At 39.4% G+C, this 17,119-nt stretch overlaps 1 protein-coding gene across 3 annotated transcripts in view; it reads left to right on the forward strand.

Moving 5' to 3' along the window:
* The window catches only part of DLG2 (discs large MAGUK scaffold protein 2), a 986,088-nt gene that overhangs the window by 114,237 nt on the left and 854,732 nt on the right, over positions 1-17,119 (forward strand). For all 3 annotated transcript variants that reach the window (XM_066341286.1, XM_066341281.1, XM_066341282.1), the window contains exon 4: positions 8,495-8,637. In XM_066341286.1, coding sequence (XP_066197383.1) covers positions 8,495-8,637 — 143 coding nt within the window. The remainder of the gene's footprint in view (positions 1-8,494; positions 8,638-17,119) is intronic.

A 17,119-nucleotide genomic window follows, 5' to 3' on the forward strand; every position in this document is an offset into this window, starting at 1 on the left:
GCCCATGATCCTGCTCTGACTCTCGCAGTTGTGTGTAGATCCACAAGCCCTGGATTGCCTGGTTAAAAGGAAACTTCCCCACAGGATTTGGGGCTTGCTGCTCTGCTCTCCTGCAGCTTAAGCTTCAGGAACAGCACGAGAATGTGTGAATGCAGTATTAGCTAAACCTACAGTGGCCACTTTTAACTGTTCTTCTGTGCATTATTAAACGTGTCTCGTGGGTTTTTTGTCTTGTTCCATTGAAAATACTGTTATCAGCCATACTTATAAACCATAACATATTGTCCATGGTGAAAGCTTAAATCCATAGAATCATAGAATTGTTTGGGTTGGAAAGGTTCTTCAGAGGCCATCTACATCAACCCCCTACAATGATTTGGGACATATTCCACCAGATCAGCTTGCTCGGAACCCCATCCAACCTCACCTTGAATGCTTCCAGGATGGGGCATTTACCGCCTCTCTGGGAAACCTGTGCCAGTGTCTCACCACCTTCACTGGGAAAAACTTTTCTTATATCTAGTCTAAATTGGTCCTCCTTCAGGTTAAAGCCATTACTCTTGTGCTGTCACAACAGACCCTATCAAGAAGTTTATCCTCACTTTTCTTATAAGCCCTCTCTCCTGTTCCATTGTTACTCATTTGTCAGTCCTGCTTATCATGGTGGGATACATTTTCTTTGACCCTCAGTCCAGAGTGCAGTTCTTATTTATGGATAAATGGCTAGAATGTGTGGGCAGAACTGTGGTAATACACTCAATATCATCAATGAAGAGACTTAAATACTGACTGCTCTCTGATTGATTGCTTTCCAGTTTTCATGTAACATGAACATTGCTCACATAGAAAGAGTTGCAGCAACTATTTTACTTTCTCTGAGCAGAGCTATCTGTGTTGAATATTCTCCCTGGATATTGGACAGCTGCCTTTGAGGTGCAGATTTCTAGCTGAGATTTTATTTGGACAGCTCTGTTTGTATTTTGGATACATTGCAATAAACAATAATGTTGCTAATGTACTGCAAAGCCAGACGTGCTCAAAGTATGTTTTTATTTTGTATAGCCAAATAATTATTGGACATCAATTACTAACTATTTAGTTATTTACTACAACCTGTAGAGTGTTTCAAAACTTGATGAAAAGATGTAAGTTTTCTCAGGTATGTACCTGCTTAGTAATGGTTCCTGCCTCCAAGATTTTACAGCCTAGATGTACAAAGGATCACAGGAACATTGGATAATTCAGTTTGGAAGAGACCACAAAATTATCTAGGCCAAATAAAAGGGGTTTGCTGAAGCTCGAGAATCAAGACCGGTTAATAACTGAAGCCATATTTCTTGCTGCCTACTTTGGTACATGTTCTACCAGAGTATGCTGCTTTTAATAGATTTAAGAACACTCATCATCTGTAGGGAATTGGCAGAAGACTGCTTCCCTGGCTTGCACTGCACTGTTTCACTGCCTGCATGGAATGGAGGACTTTTTTTCTCCTTGCTGTTGGGTTGGCAAGGAGCACCAAAGGCTTGTCTGAAAACCTTGCAAGTATGACTGCTAAAATTTCATTTTGACTTGAAATATCTTTGTGTTACCTCTGCCAACTGCAAAAATAAGCCTTGAGCTTTTCTTTTGTTGTTGAATCTGACTCCACCTTTATTAGTGCAAACCCAAGGCAAATACATTGGAGGCTGGGGGTGAGATGCAGCAGAAATAGGCAAGGTGTTCTTGACTGCTGCTGCACCGAGGGATGCTAATGGGGGCAGGTTGGAGCTCCCCAGAGCTGTGAAGCTATGAGCCAGCTTGATAGCTGGAGCTCTGCCATTTCTCACGTGGGTCAGTGCCATAGGCCTGCTTTAGTTGCAAACTCACCCCGTTTCACAGTAGGTTTTACCTTCTCTTGCCTTTTATCTTCCTTCTCTTAAAATGGCAGTTTTACTCAATATGGAAACATTTTGCTTGAAAAAAACCCACACAACATAATTGCATTGGGTGAAGCATGCTATTTAACCTCTCTTTGGACTGCTTCCATCAGCAGGGCCACTAAAGCTCTTTACTGGCAGGCTGGTACAATCTATGATCAGTTCCCTGCTACTTGTGCTGCCTGAATGAGTTTTCCGTCTTGAACAACATCCTGCACAATTCGCCTTACTCCTACCTAATAATTCAGACCAGATGGCTGAAGCTGACCCAGCATAATCTACTCCCCAGGATATAAATGATGCCATTTAGACGTACACTGTAATGCTCCCTTAGTTAAAAAAAGGATTTGCAGCAGGAGCCTGCAACAACGGACTTTATTTTGATCTGCAGTGTTCTGCCAGACAGTAGTCGTTTGTGCTGGGTTACACAACATTAAAAGGTACATATCCTTGCTGTCCTACACATAGACAAAAAGACTGTCCCAAATTTCCCAGAAAGGGAACAGCTTGTGTTTGTGTGTTGCCTTAGACCCCCATTCCACCTTGTCCCTGAATGCCCTGGAAAAACAGATGGGACTTACACCGCAAAGCAAGTCAGGGCACTGGCACAGTACAGGAAAAATGAATTCCAGGGCTATGGACCTTTAGAAAGAGGAGATAAAAAGAAAGGGTTTGTTGGGTTTTTTATCTTACAGAATATTTGTTCCAGTTCCCAGTTTGGTTAAATAGAAATATGATACACAGAGAGCTCATTCCTTGGGTAATGGGATTCTACATTGTTAATGCTATTACAGTTAATTGCAAAACTGTGCAGCTGTCTGTAGAAACAACAGACAATTTCTGCAGATACCAGAATTTTGATGCCATTGCTCAATCCTCTCAAGACATAAAGTGAAAGAGGATGCTAGCAAGATGTATGTAAGGAAATCTTCCTGCATTGCCAAGCACAGATGAATGTAACAGCTTTTGGAATAGCTGTTAGCAGAGGTTAGAACATAGGGGGTAGGTGTCTGCAAATTCACTGGATTTTTGGTTAAGGTTTGATGCATGGAATAGTTTGCACCGCTCTTTTACAAGTGGCCATGTGTACTGTCAAGTCACTGGGGAAGCAGCATTTGCTGACACATGCAGTGCAACTTCAGGCTAAGTGATGTACAAGATTATCCTTTTAAGCTTAATTGTTTGTGTTGTATAAAATATAGATGGTATCAGAAAGCCTGGCATTGTTTGTTACTGGAATACAGACTTGCCTCTTCTTCCCCTTCCTTTTTTAAATGCAAAAGAGGTGCAAGAGATTTTTATCTCCACTTCTACTCTAGTTTCCTTTATGCTCCCTGTGTTCTGAATCCTGAGTTTGGCATCTCGCGAATCAACGAAGGCCGGGTTGGATGGGGCTTTTAAGGAACTTGGTCTAGGGGAAGGTGTTGCTGTCCATGGCAGGGGTGTGGAACTAGTTGGTCTTTAAGATCCCTTCCAACCCATATAATTCTGTGATTCCACCCTCACTGTATAGCTGCATGGTAAACCTGCACAAGCTCAAGCTGAGCCATTTTGCGTTTGTTATGATCTGTTTATAAGGAGATGCCTCTTCCCAAATTAAGGTGCAAATGAGACCATATGCTGCTGAACTCAATAGTACAAATTTAATTTCACATTAGATGTGAGGTATATAGACAGAGAAACAGGAAAGAAGGAGGGGGAAGAGAAAGCAAGTAAGAGAGAGACAGATTAAGTAGAAGTTATCTCCACCCCAATGGATCCTGTGGCTCCCACTAGCCCCTCTTCATCCTGGTGGTGAGGGTCCCCAAGTAATTCTTCTGTGGTATCACCTTTATACTGTCCAGGCTCTAGGTGTCCACAGGGCGTAGATGCCATTGCCATGACTTGGGATGGCATGTGTGTGAGCAGTTTTTCCTTTCTCACAGTTTGCCACGGTGTAATTTTTTTGTCTGAATGCTAACCAAACCTTCAACTCTGCTAGGCCTGGAAGGAGCTCCTTCCTACTGAAGGAGCTACTTCCTATCTGTGCTTATTTCATGTTTCCTTGTGGTGGTTTATTTTATAGCAAGTTCCTTTTGTGACCTTGACATTGTTTTGAGACAGGCAACTGCATTCTGTTAGTTATTACAGCACTTTATTACCTCAGAAAACCAATCTTTTGATGTTCTCACTCCCTAGCCTTTTGCATCAGTTTGGTACATGGAAAGTTCAGCTCCAGGTCAGCTGGTATTAAAGAGAAAGATTGGGGATAATCCCAGTTGCTTGGTGCACTGGGATGTGTGTGCCTTGATGGCTACATTTCTGAATGTCCATGAAAGTACTGGGATGCATTTGGGACCTGCCAGTGTAGGTGGAAATCACAGAGATGCCAAAGCTATCTCATGTAGTTCATCCAGCTTTGGGACTACCAGCTGAATATGCTAATTCGCAAGCTGAAGACACCAAGGGCACCAGGATGCATAAGTGGGAACAAATGCTGATTGCCTTTGCCTTCTGACCTTAAATCACTCACTAGTGAGTATCTTGAATAAGGGAGAAAACTTCTAAGAGTGAGAGGTTCCTACCTTGTTCCCAGCACACCGAGGAATTCTTCCCAATTTTCTCATGCAGCTGTATCTGCCCTTCCCAGCAGATACATTTTTAGAAAAGGGCTTTTAAAAGTGGAATCGTGTTGTCTCTAATCTGCTGGCGATTCCGAAGCCACTGTAAGTGGGTTATTGATTACAAGGGGTTGGACACATCTGGTGTGCTCATGTGTGGGCCTCTGCATTTTGACCCTAATGGTTTGCTTCTCTTTGAGGCCATGGGCAATTTTCTCAGCCAACACTATATGGTTCTTAATGTTTGTTTTGCTTTGAAATGAAAGGAAATATGAAAGTGTGTGTTGTTACTATTCTCTTCCTTTAATCTTTGCTCAAAGTTAGTCCTCTCAGACCTTTAATCATCTATCTTTGTCTGAATTCCCCTCAATTTAATTCTATCTTTCTGGTGCTCAACTGCTTACAGATGAATGAGGAATTGTATTGCTTTATCTCATTTTTTCCCTCATTAGAATGCTGGTGAAAGCCCGTGGTCACAAAAGACAGACAGTAGTTTAGGCCTTTTTTTGCCTTTTTGTGTTATTTAACCCCTTTGCTATCAGAGGAGCTCTAAAGTGTTTCTATCACAAATGGATTTTGTCATGCATATAAATTAAAAGAGAAATTGCACTAGAATAATGATTGCAGGCAGCAGCATCCAACCACTAAAAAGTCAGAAAACGGCAGAGTTTAGGCAGCCTGTTCAGCTGTGTCTGATAATTTTTTTGTTTTAATGTAGCTGCTGTCTGAAAGAAAGGTCGTTCTTGTATGTGAGTAAGATGTTGTGTCTTCTCCAGTACTTTTTCTAAACTATTTTCATTTAATATTTCTTAAAAAAAAGTGAGGTTAGAGTGAGCACAAATCTGAGCATTAATAATATTTTTTAAAAACAACAGTAAAACCCCCCGAAAACTTCAAACTGAGAAGTGTCTGCTGCTTCAGTAACAGTGCTTCCTGACATATCTATAAAGGTTAGACCCTGCTCACTCCTGTACAGGTCTGTAAGGCCGGAGTAGAGTTTTCCTGCAAAGAACAAATGCAGCCAGCTATGATATGCTTGTCCATGGGCAATTGCAAAATGTTATGGTATGTACTCCACCATGGTATGTACAGAAAATTTGTTTTCTCACTTCCCCAGTGATGGAGTTATACGAAATCAACTGTCACAATGTCTTTAGAATTACTTTGTACTAGAATATATGTATATAATTTACTGTCTGCAATTTATCTTTATATAGCAAAACTGACAAAATATTTGGCTAGGCTAAAGGGAGAGCAAGCAGAATTTATTAAATAAAATAAGTAATCTTTTAAGAAGTAAATGAATGCATTCTATTAGACAGAAAATCCAGCGAGATTTGTCGACACTTTAAACAAACATGAATTTATCGCTTACCAAAATGTTTGCAACAGTAAGAGATTCAAACTGAAGATGTGTTTTGTGTTCATAAAGTTCATCAATAGTATTATTACCATTTTACATGAAATCTGAACTTGTTTTCATGGCAGAGAATATAGTGCCAGGAAATACTAGGTACAGATAGACTTTGTGTAAGAAATGCCCCATCCCTGGAAGTGTTCAAGGGTGGGTTGGATGGAGCTTAATGCAGCCTGGTCTAGTGGAAGGAACATTGTATGATTTCTGTTCCTATGATAAGATATTAGACTTTTTGTTGAATTATTTTCCTATAAACCCCACTAGGAGACAGACTGTATTTTGCTCATTTTATATAACAATTACCATGCCCCCATGACTCCTCTTTATTACTGTGATTCCAATCTTTATTCTACAGCTTCTCATTCCCATTCTATCCTCAGTAGTATTCAACACTTTTCCACTCCTAGTATGATTGCTCCTCTCATGTAGCAGAGATTACTTGATAGAGCAGATTTTACTCAGAACAAATTACAAAGCCTATTTTCTGCAAACCTTGTCTGACTGCAAGTTTCTGGCTGCCCTTGTTCCACAGAAATGGCAATTTCAGCTTATGGAATTACAAAGCAACCAACTAAGTGAATCCTCTGTGCTTTCTTCTGTGACCGCATAAGTACTGAAGTGCTTTTCTCTGCACACCAGTGATCATTGTTCCAGCAAAAGCAACCCGTGCCCTCCTCAGCATAGATAAGGAACTTTACAAAGAGACTGAGGTTTTAATATTTATTTTGCACATGTGCATATACATGCGAATGTGGCTCACACATCATTTTTAATGAAAACACTAGGGCAAGATAGGCTTTAAAGTTAGGGTGAAAACACCATTCTATTGTTCCTTGACTGAATACTGTCAACCCAATTAATACCCTGATAATGTCAGCGATGCCAGCTGAATGCCACTGCCAGAGGGCAGTTTCTAGCTTATTTCTACAATGTATTTATCTAGAGATAATTACATATTAGCCTGATATATTTTACTTGCTGTTGCAATATAAATTGACCTGGCATTGAACCATATATTACAACTGTTTCAATTGTACTATGAGCATTCAAACCATCTGTAAAAAGTTCCCTGTATTGAGAATGGGGAAACTTTCTTTCTCATTGTAACTGTCCTGTAGCTTTTTGTTTTAAAAATAGGTTTTAATTTTAATGTGGAATTAAATGTTCATAGTAATATGAAATATAAATTCTTACAAATATATGTGTGGAATAAAAGTTAGTGTGGCAAGGTAGGGATCAACCTCTTCTCCCACGTAACTAGCAATAGGGCAAGGAGGAATGGCCTCAAGTTGTGCCAGGGCAGTTTCAGGTTGGATATGAAGAAAAAATTCTTCACTGGAAGGGTTCAAGCATTGGAACAGAGTGCCCAGGAAAGTGGTGCAGTAATCAGCCCTGGAAGTGTTCAAAAAATGGGTAGATGTGGCACTACACTCTATGGCTCAGTGGGCACGGTGGCATTTAGTTGAAGGTTGGACTTAATTATCTTTGAGATATTTTCAAACCTTGATGATTCTGTGTTTCTTTTTTTCTCATTGTATGTGACAAGTAGAATACACAATAAGTTGGAAAGTTGTAAAAGGAATTAGAAGAAAAGTTGAACTTTAGCTGTTCCTAAAGAGAGGGAAGAGAGACTTCTGATATCTGGCCAGAGACTGAACGTGAGGACAAGCACAAACCCTATAAAAAGATTTTCCTTTCCTAAGGGGTATCCAGGTAGATGGAATTACTTTTTTTCTTATCCAGGAGACAGTCCATTGTTATTAAATTAAATAATGTGAACTTTATTTGTTCTTTGATAAATCAATTATCTCCCCTAGACAGTGTGCCACCTTTTGTGTGTGACTATCTGATGAAAACTTCTTGCCCAAAGAAGGGAACACTTCCCCTCCTCCTCTCCTACATGTGTCAATAAAATAGTTTTCACTGCCATGTCTTGTATATCTGATCATACCTCATGAAAATAAATGTGATAAAAACATCTGAACAGGATATTTTAAGACCTGGCTCATTGCTTAATCTTGGTTGAAACCAAACATTACCCAGCCACTTCTGAATGGCAACAGACTGAAGTGGTGAATCCACAAAGTCTTCCTTCAAATTGTGCACCGCACTTGAAAAACAAAAAAGCCAAATGCACCTGCAGATAGGGCTGAGAGTGATTCAGGTGCCTTGGATGGGTGTCAAGAAGTTTCTCTTAAGATATTTTACATTTGCAAATACTAGGTTACTGGTTAAAGCGATCTGTGACATTTCTCTCTGTGAAAGGGACCATTCTGCCTATGTTGTTCAGGTGTGCCTGTAACATGTTCTTTGAATCTCTTCTTATAATGTTATTTCTTTATATTTTTGTATTTTTTTCTAAAGACCTCTTTAAAATGAGAATAGGACTCAAGAATCTCATAGAAATTTTAGAAAAAAAACCAGTTGTGTATTGGTGCTTTCTACTAAAAATGTAGTATGTGCTTATCATTACAATGATAATGTGTAAGCATGTATCAAAGGAAAACACCAGGGAGTCAATATGGCAAATAATGTCTTTTACTTTTCCTTTTTACCAACAGATATTCAAGAGTTTTATGAAGTGACGCTGCTAAATTCTCAGAAAAGCTATGAGCAAAAAATAGAAGAAGCAAATCAAGTTGCAGAGAAATGGGAGAAGACAACATCTGCTACAGACCATGAAAATCTGCAGAAAAAACAGGAGGTAATTTAACAGATTAGGAATTAAAATATATGTAATGAATGTGATGTCTCAAACCTGAGAAAAGCCATGCAGTGGTGTGTAAGATTAAAAGGATGGGTTAATTAAGGCATTAGATTAGGGTATGAAGGATATATATACACATATAGGGTTATCCCTCTGACTTTGGTTATGTTGCAAGCTTCTTTATCCTTTGAATTGCAATATGTCAAAGGGAAAGTAGAAAAATTTCATTTTCTCTTCCTTGGTGTGCTTTATCTGATACTTGGTGTCTCTGATCAACCCCCAAAAGAGGATATATCTTCTCTACTTACTGATAACCACTGAGGTTATTAATACTCCAGTGATTACATCCTGCTTAAAAAATTTATTGTGACTTTTCACGTTTCTGCAGCTGACATGGGGCTGAACTTTTCCACAGTCCAGGTTCACAGAGATCAACCAAAATAGTCTCTGTATGAGGAACAGATATATAGAAGAGGGTTGCACATCTTTGCTTTTCTCCTGTAGCCTGTGGAAGCATTGCAAACCTTTCTTTGTCACCCCCAGCTCTAATCTGCCTTTGCCAGCCTCCAGATTATTAATAACTATATTAGCAATCTAAACTACTTGCCTCCACCCACATTTGTACTTCAAAGATGAAAACAAGCCCCACGGAAGCAAGCAATTCATTGCTCTGTTCTTAAACAGTGAAACATAAATAGGGTGGGCATGGAATGCAAACTGCAAATCTCCAGACCAGAATCAAAGATGAAGGAAATGTATAAAAATTTTCATCGTTGTCATGGTAAGTAAGGCACTTCAAGTTTTAAAAGTTGTTGGCAAGAACTTTCCCATAGGCATGACTATTTTTACGAGCTTTCTTCCTTTTTAAAAATGTAAAACTCAAAAATTGTAGTTCTACATGACATTTTAGATGTGATTCTTTAAAAAGATAAATCAGAATTGCAGGAGGATAGAACAAAACTCTCTGAAGAAATGAAGAAATTTATTGTAAAAATTAATTAACAAAAGAAGCTTGCAGAATTAATGAGAACAAGCATTCTGGTTTTGAGTGAAATCAGAACAAATGAGTCTTAACACTAATGTAGGATATATCCCATGAATGATTTAACATTTGAGTCACAGTTTGAAGGCTCAGACAGCTAATATCTGTCTTTTTTTTTTTTTTAATTTTTTAAGCTCAAATCTTTATGCTTTAAAATGGTCGAAGTGTATTCCTGTTATCTCTGGGAGCGTCTGATGAAGACAGTGGACAAACTTTCTTTTTATTCCAGCCTCATCAAAGCATTTGACCCTCGACTCCATCTTCATTAAACTCATTGCTGTGTCAGAGGTGTGCTGCTGGTCCTGTACAGGGGAATTGGAACTTTAAATTCTGTACTGAGGATAATAGATACAGGACCAACACCAAACTTTCCTCATCTTATGAAAAACAAGTTCTGATTTAAAGGAAAGCAAGAGAAAACTATAGCATAGAAACCGGAATTATCTTTTCAAGGCAGGATGTTGGCAGTCAGAGTCCAGACTACCATTTTCAAATTTGCTGTCCCTCCATGAATTTCATCAGGGTAGTGGGAGAACAAAATGTTTAGTCCTTTTAAAATTCATACATATTTTAAAGGTCCAATGCAGGCAAAAGAGACTGGAAGTGTAGGCTTTTGGTTTTCTCCTTATGGCAATATACTATCAACAGTTCCAATCAGAACTGATTAGTGCAGGCTGGGTGTACAAGCTGCTGTACACATCCAAGATAGCCCTTTGCTTTCTATGAAAAATTACCATATGACAAATAATCTAATATATCACATAAATTCTTATTCATGGTCCATTCCTCATGGGAAATTATTTTGTACTTCCTTTTCCATGCTCAATTACATGTCCCAAATCTGGAAAGAAAAGACCTCCCTTCTTTCATAGCTTCATAGACTTATGGAATAGGCTTTTGTTGGAAGGGACCTTAAAGATCATCTAATCCTGTGGGCAGGGACACCTTCCACTAAAGCAGGTTGCTCAGAGCCCCATTTGACTTGACCTTGAACACTTCCAGGGATGGAGCATCCACAACTTTTCTGGGCAACCTGTGCCAGTGCCTCAGCACCCTCACAGTAAAGAATTTCTTCCTTATATTTAATCTAAACCTCCCATCTTTCAGTTTAAAGCCATATTCCCTTGTCTTATCACTACCTGTCCTTGGCAAAAGTCTGTCTACAACTTTCTAGTAGGCTCCTTTCAGGGACCCGAAGGCTGCAATTAGGTCACTCCACACTGAACAATCCCAATTCTCTTAGCTCTCCTCATAGGTGAGGTGCTTCATCCCTCTGAGGATCTTTGTGAACTCCTCTGGATGTGCTCCAGCAGGTCAATGTCCCTGCTGTGCTGAGGGCCCCAGAGCTGGATGCAGGACTCTAAGCCCAAGGATAATCAGTCAGTCCAGAGGACGTCCTCCTTTCATGCCTTCCACTCAAAATCGTCCTTTGCTGTCTGTATATAATTTTTTCTATATAAATTGGTCCTTTTTCTGTATTTATTTTCCAATCTTAATTGTTGATAAAAGGGAAAGCAGCTTTTACTGTCCAGGAGGTGTCCTGTGAACCCTCCTTTGTATTTATGTACTTGCTTTTCTGAAAGTGTAAATTTTTAGATGAGAGAGAAGGTGTTGTTAGGTTGTTTGCAATAATGTACAAATTTGCCACCTTGCATCTGTGATCATCATAGTGGTTTTTCACAAACTGTTGCTAGATCTCACTGCACACTGAGGCTGGGTCTTCATCTCTTTAAATAGACATGAAAGGGTCATGACCCATCCTATAATCTGCTATCATTCTCAGAGAACGTCCGAGACGAGAGATGTCTCCCAGACTCAGAGACTAATTTTGAATGGCCTTTGTAAAAACCAGTGAATAGTCAGTGGAATATAAGAGCTCACAGTATGTGTCAGAACCAGTTGCATACAAAATTCTTAGTGTGAATGCCTCCACATAGCATCCCATGGCTACAAAGAGTGGAATTAACAAAAAGTGTTGGGGTTTTAGTGACAGTTAGTGTGTTGGAGGTTTTTTTCCCTTTTTTTGTTTTGTTTTCTTTTTTACTCGCATGCTTCTAGCTAAATTCTGTGTTGTTTAGGTTTTAATCCTGAAGGATTCCCTAGACCCCATAAACCTGATAAATATTTAGGTATGGCCTGTGCATTTAAACATCACATCGTTGCTTTTGCTTCATCATTCACAGCTTTGTTGGTCGTCTGAATAAACAGTGACTTCAATGTTTGCAGATGAAAAATGCAGCATTACTTACCATCACATTACTATTGCATTTCACCCTGTATGGAGACTAAATATATGTGCCAATGTATCTGGCAGAACTGTAAATATCATAGACCAAAATAATTCAAGTGGGTGGGTGTTAGTGAAAGGGAAGAAAGAAGGACCTATATTAATGTGTTTTTTTGGCTGAGTTTATCCATGTTGCTTTCTCTCCTGTAAATGCAACTCGACAAAATCTGTTTAAGTGGTGGATAGTTTCAGAATCAATGAAACAGTTTTTGGGGCATGTTCAGATTCCCTAGAAATGTTTATTAGGTTCTATTTGCAAAGGCCTTTTCTGTTTCATATATTCAGATAGAAAGCAAGGAATGTGACATATTGTACACTAAATGAAAAAGTCCAACGTGTTTGTTATGATGTAAGAACTCTAGAATATAACTCTGAAGAGGACCTAAAATACCCCTGTTGTCCATTCTCTTGCTGTGGGGCAGATCAACTGCATTTCAACTGTTCTTGTCATGTTTGCCTCGTCTGTTCTATAAAACCTCCCACAGTGGAGACTCAACTATTTCTGCAGGTTACTTATTTCCTCCCTGATGGAAGGTCTTTCCTGATGACAAACTGGAGTTTCTCTAAGTGCAATTAGAACCCATTAGATTTTGTTCAATTAGCAGTAGACATGGATAATGTTTTATTCAGTCCTGTTCCAAAAAGCACTTAAACACGTCACAGAATCATGCAGTCTTGCAGAATGGGTTGGAAGGGACCTTGAAGATCCTCTAGTGCCAGCTCCCCCTGCCATGGGCAGGGATATGTTCCAGTAGACCAGGTTTCTCAAAACCATCTCCAAATTGGCCTTGAACACTCTCAGGGATGAGACAACCACAGCTTTTCTGGGTTCCAGTGTCTGACCATCATAGTGAGAAACTTCCTTGTAATATTCAATCTAAACTTAATCTCTCTCAATGTAAGGCCATCGCTCCTTGTCCTATCACTACATCTTCTTGTAAATAGTCCCTCTCCAAATTTCTTGTAGCCCCCTTTAGGTACTGCAAGTCCTCAGTGAGGTCTCTTTAGAACCTTCTCTTCTCCAGGCTGCACAACCCAAACTCTCTCATAAGAGAGGTGCTCCAGCCCTCTGATCACCTTCTTGGCTTCTTCTGGACTGCTCAAACAGTTCCACATCCTCCTCATGACAGGGATCCCAGAGGTCAATGCTTTACATGCCTCTATAATAATAAATGCTAGGTTGTAATGAAAAAATCTTGTCTTTTGGGATAGAAAATATTTAGTTGTCTTAGACTCTTCTCAAAGGAGCTATACTTAGAGGTATGAAATATTTTAGTTTCCAAAACAAAAATCCTTGAGGCACCGTGAAAGGCAATTAGTGTTGACAGCACAGGCACTATATATCTCTCTATATATCTCCAAGTATATAAAAAAAATTCTGGAGACTACTTTGCAAGATTTATATATTAATGGAAATACTAGCTCAGGATTTGAGAACAGCAGGTTTTAATTTCTTACTGTTCTGTGTACTTCCTGAAGGACTGTATATGAAGTTTGAGAAGAGAATTTAAGAACCAAGTCATGAAAGGGAACTGGGAATTACAGTGTCTGAGGTATCTCACCGTATGGAGATATCAGTTAAGCACCATATCTGTGGGGCATTGCATGGGCAGAAGCAGTTGTTCAGGATTAAAATCCACAGAACACAGAATACACCTATAAAGTAACAAGTAATGAATTCCAAATAGGGGACAAGGTGTCGTTCCTTTAAAATCTGCCTCGTCAAGATGTTGATGCCTTATCCTCCCTCCTTAAGGTTCAGAATCATGATCTTTATCCTGTAAATAGGACCATAGCTGGATGTCTCTCATAATGTGCATAAAGGTGCTGCTGAAACATTCTTCCTTATGAAGAAGCTATTTGGTTTGGATGTTTTCCAAGGATGTGGGAATCTGTGTGCAGCTCCCTTTTTGACCAGAGAGGAGCTAATAGTGCTTCTCTTCTCACCCATAACAGTGCACTAAGAATTGTGCTGGCAGGTATTATTTAGCTTTTTCTTTTTGGAATGTTGCCCATATATTCTGCATATATGTGCAGAATAAATAAATATTTATTGGGACAGAGTACTGACACGTGGCTTTATAAATCAGAGTTTATAGTTATTACTGCTCTGAGGAGTATTAAAGTCTAGGCTGCTTTGTCTTCTTTTGCATAGCCAAGGGTTGAACCATCCCCCCCCAGCAAGTGCACAAACACCACTGTTGTAAAGTCATAAATGCAGATCCCTTCTCCCTGTTTTCTCTTCACTTTTTTCCACCTCCCTATACTTATATTTAAATCTGGAAGGGGGAGGATTTAACGGAAAATATTAAGAACTTCACTTCAAATGCCCACTATGTCCCAGGGAACTGTATGCTCATTCCTCTCAAATTGCATTTAGGGGATGCGGGATGTTGCCTTCGGTGGGAGGGTGGGTGACACACAGGAGAGGAAGTGTAGCTGGGAATCTGAGCAGGTTGTGAAGGTGTGCCAGAAACATGGAGTTTGTGGATGCTGATAGTGCTTTGATAGTGGACTGATTGATATGGTCCAGACAAGCTCATTTTGGGAACAAACAAATGCCAGGTACCTACCTAGAGAACACGGCTGTGTAGATATGACGCTACAAAGATAACGTGCCTCCAGAGCTTCTGAGGATCTCAAACACTTTTAAGCTGAGTCATTGCAAGTTGCAGTAATAAAGCATCTGCATTGGCTTAAACCAAGCAATGTTTATCTCTCCATGTAGCCAGGTACCTGGCTACTAGTGGGGGCCAGGAGCGGATGCTCAGGAGTCAGAAAAAACTAAGCCTTGTTATTGGGTACTTTTCCTGTTTTGCAAGTCTAATCTGAATTTGTTTGAACTAGAAGCACAGAAGATGTTCAGTGCTGGGAAATTGAGCCTCACCTTATTTTATAGACATTCAGCATGGTGTTCACCGCAGATGACTGGGGATGTGCCCAATCTGCTGCTGGAAATCATGAAGACAGGATTTGTTTGTAATTTCACCTCTGCCAAAGAGCCTCATTACTTCTTTGGGCCAAGGTTTATAAGACTAGCATTCACTGCTTGAAAGTGTTTTCTTTAAATTATGGCTCTTAAATTGTCCCTGTTGGAGAAAGAAGACTGATTTCTTTTCACCTCTGGAAAATCTGAGATAGGTATTGAGCTGGAAGTGGTTTAAATTCAGGTCTTCCACTGCTTCGAAAAGTGCTCTCTCCCTTCTCAGTTCCAGTTAAATCCAGGGAAAGTTATTCTCTATCTCTGCTGTCTGTGCAGCAGTATTGGTGGGTGCCTGCAGCTTGAGAGTAGCTGTGCAGGTCTGAGCCCAGCTCCTCAGCTTAGGAAATGGTGACTAGCCTTGGAAAAAGCTTTCTTCCCTCCCAGGACTCTCTGCATTGCAATAAGCAGTCACTAGCTAAAGGATGTCTCTCATTCAAGCACTGTGAGAATAGATACAATTGAAACCCTGAAATGTTTAGCATATACAATAATGGAGAACAAAGAAACCATCTAGAGGGAGGAATCTATCTCGTAAAACAAAAATGGAGTTGCTCTTTAGTATGAGAGTAGAAACACTACTTGAAGCTGCAGGCTTGTGCTCAGCTCCAGGCACTCATTACAAGACATACATTTAGCCTGGCTTTAACCTCTATATTCTTTAATTTGGTCTTCAGTGCTGCTTATTTCTGGTCAGCAGTGTTTTGACCTTTATCTAGGTGGAAAGCTGAAGTGAAGGAAAAGAACACTATGCTGTTGCACTTTCATATAGATCTGGCAACTGAAGTTCTGCGTGTTCCTGTATCATTGCATGAAAGGACTATTTACTTATAGGGCATATGGTGCAGTTACTTTTGCCATATTGAATGATAATAGTTTGCAACTGCTATGCAAGTTTGGTCATCACACCCTGATCTCTAATGCACACGATCTTTATTCAGCACAGTGTGGGATCATTGCTTTGACATGGTCCCCAAAGATTCCAGTTCTTCATTTAATTCCTGTTGTTCCATGCATTTCTTATGTTTAGAGGCTTGTTTTGCAAATATATTTAATTGCATCATGCAAAATGAATCCTCTTATATCTGTTTGCTTCAGGAATGGCTGCTATCCTTGTACCCAGCTATTATAAACACTGTAATTACCTCTCTGTCCTCTAAGTGCTGGCTTGTTAAAAGTTCCAGCAGTAAAACCCTTACTTAAAAATCTTCTGCCTGAAGCAATTAACAAACCATTAATCTGTTTCACACTAACAGCTTGTCTAAAAAACATGGAACTGCAGCCCCTTCTATATGTGCCTATAAAAATTCAGTATCTTCTCTGGAATTTTGTTTGTTTTATTTGTTTCTAGCTGGGTACAGCTTAATTTGTATGGCTTGATTTACTCCCAGGAGCCACATTTGATTCTGTTTAAGTGATTATACTTAATATGCAAGAGTCATTAGGTATGATCAACCATAATGTTTCATTAGAAGGGTTCAAAACATTGAGTTTTATGCATCTGTTTCTCCACTAGATTTAGCACTATAGTATACATTTATCTGATCAAATGCAATTTGTGTCTGTGGGTTGATTTTGTGCCAGAGCCAATTCCAAAGTAATTTTATTTGGCACTAAGTTCTCCTTCAAGGCAGCAGCAGTCTTTTTAAGGGGTACAGTATAAGTGACATCTTGGTGTGTGTTTTGCTAGTCATGTTCCTTTTGCACTCGAGAATGTGTAACAACCCTAACTAGATAATTACTGAACAATAATGCTGAAACTTAGCTCCATATTTGTTAGGGTTTGGGGTTTTTTTTTAAATATATAATAACTTTGTAATTTTATTTTTTTATGCACTGTTAAGGTTTTCTTGCAGAGATTATTTTGTACGCTTGCTTTTTCTCCTCACCTGGGCTGACTAACGTTTAGAAATGGGTAACTGCAAAGTCACTGCATTATTAAACCTGGTTTATTACTAACTGCAGCTAAATGCCTTGCCCATACTGGATGTCCATGCTGGGTCTCTATTTATAAATTTGTTATTTTTTCTGTAGCTTGTCAATAACTTGAGTGCCAGAGCGTCTGTTAAATGTTTTTTTAGAGTTGCTTCTGAGTGTGTTTTAGTATGGTCAGGATGATGTTTCTGTTTTAAACCAAGTTGTATTTATGCAGAGCAGTGTCATCCTGTGG

The sequence above is a fragment of the Sylvia atricapilla genome, chromosome 2 (genome assembly GCF_009819655.1).
Source record: "Sylvia atricapilla isolate bSylAtr1 chromosome 2, bSylAtr1.pri, whole genome shotgun sequence".
In the NCBI taxonomy this organism is placed as follows: Eukaryota; Metazoa; Chordata; class Aves; order Passeriformes; family Sylviidae; genus Sylvia; species Sylvia atricapilla.